The sequence below is a fragment of the Nilaparvata lugens genome, unplaced genomic scaffold (assembly GCF_014356525.2).
Source record: "Nilaparvata lugens isolate BPH unplaced genomic scaffold, ASM1435652v1 scaffold3760, whole genome shotgun sequence".
In the NCBI taxonomy this organism is placed as follows: domain Eukaryota; kingdom Metazoa; phylum Arthropoda; class Insecta; order Hemiptera; family Delphacidae; genus Nilaparvata; species Nilaparvata lugens.
The window spans coordinates 7,074-14,413 of NW_024090459.1; the positions used below are offsets into that span (position 1 = coordinate 7,074).

A 7,340-nucleotide genomic window follows, 5' to 3' on the forward strand; every position below is an offset into this window, starting at 1 on the left:
ACCACGCGCGACCCAGCCAAGACAAAAAAGACCTGCACATTAATTATTGGAAATAATTAATTCATTCTACAAGACCGTCAAGAACATCATTAATGTGAGTGGTAGATCAAACGAGCTCGTTATAAGGCCTTTCTGTTCATAGTTGGGGAATTAATCAAAGCGCTATATAAATAAATTCGAATCAAGGAAATTTAGCAACGTGTTGAGTGCTATCATATAGTTTATAAGAACGTTTTATGAATTTATTTGATATATGTAGGAAGCTTACTTCCATGCACGGCACGAACTCATATAAAACCCTGAGATCTCATGTTTGAATATTAATTTGTTGATTATTATTTTTGCTAACTGATCAAAGTATGTCATATCAAATCTACGGACCAGACAGGTTTTAAATTGTAGAACTCGGAATTGACTTGAAGTCCATGTATCAGTATTAAATACAAACTTATATTTCAAAGCTCACAGAAGTGAATGCTATTGAACCTTGTGATAATTGTTAAACTGTTGAAGAATTTATATATATTGGAAATTTATAGATATAGAATATTTCATATACATATTGTTTTATGGGATATATTTTGTGTTTATGTCAGCATACAACATCATAGAAGTTTATTTTATCCTAACTCATCTCAGTAGGGAGGAGAATGGGTGTTCTGGTCCAGTGTGTGTGTGTGTGGTGTGTGTGTGTGTGTGTGTGTGTGTGTGGTGTGTGTGTGTGTGTGTGTGTGTGTGTGTGTGTGTGTGTGTGTGTGTGTGAGTGTGTGTGTGTGAGTGTGTGTGTGTGTGTGACATTAGTTTGTTTAGAACTTGGTGTATATATATATATATATATATATATATATATATTATATATATATATATATATATATATATCTATATATATATATATATGTGGTGTGGAGTGTGTGTGGATTGTTTCCATCCTGAGAAAAAAAAACAAAATGTTATTCCAGAATATTATTAGAAAATATTACTAACTAATAATTATGCCCGAAATGAAATAAACAATGGAAAAAAATGGTTTTAAAAAATACTATTCCAATAATTCTTAAGAGTTTTATATTATATATATATATAACTCCTAAAAAATATTACCAAAAAAAAAACAAGAATAATTCTGTGGCTCCTACAATATTATATGGGAGCGAAACTTTAGCAAATTAGAAATTCTAGCAAATAACGTGATTAGTTACAACAAATCTGTTTGCCCCCACTTTCAAAAGAGAAAAATACTTGGTTAAAGTAAACATTTTCATTTTCGAGAAATTTGGTATCCGAAATTCAAGTCACAAGTCGAGGGTTAAGAGTCATAGTAGCGTATCTACAAAAACCCAACTTTTCAGAAGAGCAAAAAAAAACTATAAGTTCACACCCCCCACTATTTCTTAGGTCTGTATTAATTTTAACATCCTGGAATTCACATATCAATCTCGTACTTTCATTTCGATAAATTATTGAAAGTAAATAAAGAATCTTGTTCTAGTTACACTATTGTGACCACAATCAAATCCAAAAAATGTATCACTTTCTTCAGAGATAAGCTATTCTGAGAGTGATCAGTTATGAATAGTAACAATTTATTAATTTGTCTATAAATTTTATACATGTTTATTGACATTAAATAACAAAATATGAGTGATATATGATAATATATAATCAAGTATAGAAACTGACAAGTGTCTAATAATTAGGTACTGCATTATTGAAGAACTGGAATATTGAGTACTGAAATAAAATTATTATGCTCTGAGAAGGAGTGAGCATTACAAAATATAGAACAATAACATTGAAACTAAATTCAAAAATTCCAGTCTCTTCAATGCCTATATAGATATTATCACAAAATATTATGAAAAAACGACTCTTGAATCATACTGTATTGTAATAGGTCTATAGTTCTTTACATCACCTCAATCTCCAGATTTGTATACAGGTACCAAGAAACTGTTTTTGAGATCCCTGGGGAAGACACCAAGCTTCAGCAAGGCAAAGAAAAGTATGACCAGGTAAATGGTCAGAACACGAACACAAAATTAGTTGGAGTAATGTAGTAGGGTGGAACTAACTGGTTCCAACCAAAATCAAATGTCGGGACATTTACCGTGTCCTGCACAAAAATAGATGAAAAATAATCAGCGAAGAGTTCACACTACTTATCAACAGGAGTTGCAGCACTTTTAAAGACTGGCAATGGATATTTGAACTGCCCTGAACTTCTGGTAGGTATTGACATCTGTGTTCCAAGAGGAATGCTCTCAAGGTCCATTTTCCGTAGATGCTCTCACATAAAAGTCTATGCCTATAATAGTAGACTCTCTAAAATACTTCACCTTGGTAGTGAGGCTGCTATAGCTGACGTTGATTTCTTTGGAATGTCCCTGGGCTTTCTCAGGCGAACTATGAAGAGATTCCTGCATGTGTGATTTTGGTCTTCCCTTTCTTGTTTATGCCCCTTGTGACAAACTTCCATGGGCCTTTTCACTTCGATATAATATTGTATGTTAACTATGATTCATTTTGTATTCTAATTTTTGTCTTTCAAATTATTTACATAAGATGTTTTTCTATTATTGTACATTATTTATCTATATATTCTTCACTCGTATCTCTTTTTCTATGTTATTTTCATGTAAAATTGATGTTGTACCGTTGGAAGTTGAATAAATAAATAATTTAATAAATAAATAAACTTCCCTCCAACTCACAATCATCAGCTTCCTTCAAGCATTTCTCTGCCAACTCACACAAAAAACTCATCGGTTCATTGTTCATTGATCAGAATAAAACACAAACAGGAGAAAATACAGAAGCTAGTCTGATTATCTTGTTAAATCAAGACTTATGTTAGTATTGGTTCTGTGAACACTTCCGCCCTCAAAGTTAATGTCACACTAGTGTGAGTTGACATATAAGCTATTATATAGATCACTAGCTGAAGCGTAAGTATAAGCATAACTGAAGATAAGTTTTTTGGGTTATTCAGTTTTGTTCAAGTCAAAGAAGTGTAGCAGAAGATATGCTTTTGTGTCACATCACTCGATTGTAGATGCAATATTCACTTATCTTTCAATGGCTAATGCTATGAGATAAGCGTGTGTGTCACTAAATAGACCACGAAAAGTCATTTAGATAGGTCAGATAAACTAAAAACGGAATTTTGTAGAAACGGTACTATGACTCTAACCCTCGAAATTCACCAGAGATTCTTCAATTCTTGGGTTTTGGCTTTTTCCAAAGTTTGTAGTATTAGCGGCTTCAAAGAATCAGTCACTTCTTCTATGCTTCCAACTGCATCGATCTCCTGCCAATAGGAGGAATCGTGGAGTAGTTGGAAGTTGTCGCTGACCCTCTCTTGGAAATCTGTGACCTCGTAGCGTTCACCCCCCCATCCGTTACGCTGACTCGCCAAATCGACTCGCGATTTGAACAGACACACCAGATCGGGTCTCGGCAGACCCATCTCGGGCAGTTTACACCATTCCAAGTCCAGGCCCTTTTTAGCAGCCGAGAAAGCTACACCGGAGAATGAGTACCTGTCAACAATGAGACTAGTACCATTATAGATGAGGTTTCTTATTTTCGGCTCCAGTTCCCATCTATTTGCGGAAAACAGCATGTGTACTGCCTTGTCTGGTAGTTCTGTTTTCTTGAGCAGGTAATCATTTATCGCTTTTCCAGTTATCAAACTTCTATCAGGAAAGTTCATGTATTCGCAAGATATTCCAGTACTTTTTAAATACTCGACAATTCTCTTGCACTGGGTTGTCTTTCCACATCTGTCTCCTCCTTCAAATACAATGAACACACCTCTCATCTTTGAAGCAAACAAAAACTTTGTTCATATTTTTATAATAGCTATTTATTTCTTTGTTTAAACTTGAAACCACTTTTACACAAAAACACAACACGACGCAAAATTGCAAAAATTGCTATAACATCATAAATGATCAATCAGAAAAGTTCTTTGTTTGTCCGAATAGATGGATGGATTGTGGTTCCTTACTGTCATTGTACTATCTAATATAATAAATATATATATAATCAGTGTAGCATAGAATTGGGTCTTTTACTAAAACTTTATTTTGTACTGACATTGATTCTCCAGAATTTCTTTAATGACATGAGTTTAATAGCAATAGAATACAATTATATGAACAGACCTTCAAACATTTATTTATTATTTAATTATTTATATTATTATATGAGACATTCAAAAACTGCAATTTCTTCATATAATTCCAGACAACAATACCGTATTAATTGAATGCAATACTGGCTTGATTAAATATAAAAAACATATATAAGTAAATAAATGACTAATTTAGAATTTTATGATAATAATTGATTGAAAGTTTATATTAACATATTTTTCAAGAATAAAAATAATAATATATTATTAACATAAAATATATAAAGATAAGTAGATTTAAATGAGCCATTTTCCAGTGAGCTACTTTTATAAAACAATACTTCAAGATACTATCTAAAATCTAGTTAAATTTTTCTATAAAAATATCCTAAAGCCAATTTAGCAATCATGTGATTATACAATAGTATAAATTTCATAGAAGATATCTACAGACTATATTCTCACATATTTTACTATTTTAAATCAATCTGATATTCTAATCTTCAATACCTAGCCACAGGTATAAGTGTCGACAATTTAGCTGTATTTAAGTGTATGATGAACACTTAGCTTATCTATATAACAATTCAAATAGTAGTATAATAAAAATGATAATACAGTTATACATGCTCAATAATGTGTTTTTCTTTTGTGTTAATAAGACTAGGTTAAAGTAAATCAGTCATTTGATAAACACCTCATATTTTTTTATCAAATTTGAGTCAGGCATATGAAATTGTTCATAAAAGCAAGATGAACCTAGTAGACCAGAAATAGCCCAACTATACTGTAGATATTACCTGTTGAAATACTCATCCATTCGAAAAACACCTCATCTCCTGGAGTTCTATTGTTTCGCAACTGAACTCTCATCTGCGGATTGCAGAAGTAGTAGTAGTGTTATGTTCAAGTACCTAGCCATGTCAATCAATATTCAATACCTATACTGTTCATCTTCTACATTTGGGAGGTAAAACTTGAAACTTTTGATTTCATTTAGAAATTCTTCTTCGTTCAAATCGTTTAGATACGTTGTAGCCAATTCTTTAGCCCTACTTTTCAGAGTTTTAATTTGTTCACATTTTTCACTATTGTTAGCTCTTCAAACACCCAACCAACCCTATATAAAATCCAGAAGAGTGAAAAATGTCAGTATAGAATTGAAAGGTTTTTGTCATTTCCCAGAAATTAATTTTTTTTGGACATGAAGTGGTTTTCAAATGCCTGATTTAATTCAACTTCTACAATTATACAGTTTTCGAATTTCTAAGATGGTAACACTAAATTACTATTCCCTAAATTACCCTATTTTTTATTATAACTAGAATTATGATGTAAAAATGTAACATGATATTTCGTACACACCAATCGTTTCTTCGAATTACATTACTGATTAAATACTGAACCAGTATAGTTTCCCTATTTATATATTGTTTTGACAAAGTTTATCAACTCACTCCACTTTTCCCAATACCCTATTCTTTAGCATCAATGGAGTTATGTTGTAAATGTAACAGAACATTTTCATACACACCAATCGCTTCTTCAAATTTTTAAAACAATATACACTATATTTATACTGGAAATAAGATTTCAATTCTTTATTTTCTTGTTTTATAAGTACACTTTTTCTCTCTATCAATTTAGATAGATAAATATATTGTTGATCACTGTTTAGTTCATTAAATGATTTATCTATTTCATTTTTTTCTGATTCAGTGAATTTTTCACTACATCCACGTTTGCATTTACATGAATATGTTTTCTGACAATTTCTATTATTGATATTATCATTATTATAATAATGATGATAAATTTGATGAGGGCGATTCGATGAATTGTTTAGTTGACGAATCGTCTGATCATCATTACAATTATAATAGTAATGATGATGGTGATGTTGGATTAATATATTTGAAGGAGAGTTGTCTTGAATTGGTTCAGTTTCATCTGCTTGATAATTATAGTCCTGATTACGAAAGTTGTCTTGGATTGATTCATTTCCATCTCCTTGATATTTATACTCTGGACTATGAGAGTACTTTGTCGAACTTGGAGTGTTTGCGGGGGATTCTGGTGATATTATCTGATCTGATAATTGAGACATTATTTATAAATTGAAGATGGTTGATATTGAAGGATGACACTATCAATAATTCCTGGGAATAAAAGAATAGAAAATAATGATGTCAAATGTCCCATCAATGGTCATTATTTTTAAATTTCCAACTTTAATAGGATTCGATTGAATAAAGAAAATAATGATGTCAAAATACCTCATCAATGGTAGATCATTATTTTAAAAATGTTCAACTTTAATAGGATTCAATTGGATAAAAAAAATTTAATATAATAATACTAGTCACATTATTATCCAACTAACACTGTGTTGTTCTTGTTTACAGATTCGAGTCTAATATTCTCAGCAACCCACTCACCCAACAGTGAGCGATTATGCCATGAATAAAGCATAATCAAGCAATTCTTTGACTGGTTTGAGTTTAGAACCATTTCAATGCTGAAGATATAAGATGCTATTGTAAAATGTTACAATGAGAATGTTACAAGCTAATACCAGAATAGGCCTACCCACTAATGATATTAGTTATTTGTAGGCCTATTAGGGACTATAGTTACATTTAACCTGATAATTTTTTGAATACAGTATGTTGATTGGATAAAACCTTATTTATACCAATATGACTGGTACCGTATCAAATCAACCTCTTGTGAAATACTGAAGATAAACTGTAAATAGCAGCAATTATTCTTATTGATAGGCTACAATTTGATAATTGGTTCAGTACTATGTAAGGTCCTTGAATACTTCCTTGTATTGGTTAATTGTTTTAATACTATCAATTAATCAAAACTATACTGAATTATCACTTGAACATTACTTTCAATTAGATAATCGATTTCATACATTTAATGTTTCATTTGATTTCAGACCGAGGTGGGAATAGAACTGCAGATACATATTATACTAAAATCCACCATGACCGACGAATATGATGCCAACTACAATAGGATTAGATTTGAAAAAAGTTCTCTTTACATCTGATGAAAGCCATTTTCAGTAAGTTGCACTCTATTTCCTTCAATAATCAACTTTTTCAACATACATGAACAAACTGACTTGAAAACTTTACAAACAAACTGTGCCGAGCACTATTTTTAATTCAGGCCTTTTCCCAAATTATAA

At 31.3% G+C, this 7,340-nt stretch overlaps 1 protein-coding gene across 1 annotated transcript; it reads right to left on the bottom strand.

Moving 5' to 3' along the window:
* Positions 1-1,885: 1,885 nt before the first annotated feature.
* Positions 1,886-4,076, bottom strand: LOC111054462 (thymidylate kinase-like). Its single transcript, XM_022341502.2, has one exon. The coding sequence runs from the start codon at positions 3,818-3,820 to the stop codon at positions 3,200-3,202; it is 621 nt and encodes a 206-aa protein (XP_022197194.2). The 5' UTR covers positions 3,821-4,076; the 3' UTR covers positions 1,886-3,199.
* Between the last annotated feature and the right edge of the window lie 3,264 nt (positions 4,077-7,340).

Coding starts and splice junctions, on each gene's coding strand:
- LOC111054462 (XM_022341502.2), bottom strand. CDS start 3,820: ATGAGAGGTGTGTTCATTGTATTTGAAGGAGGAGACAGATGTGGAAAG.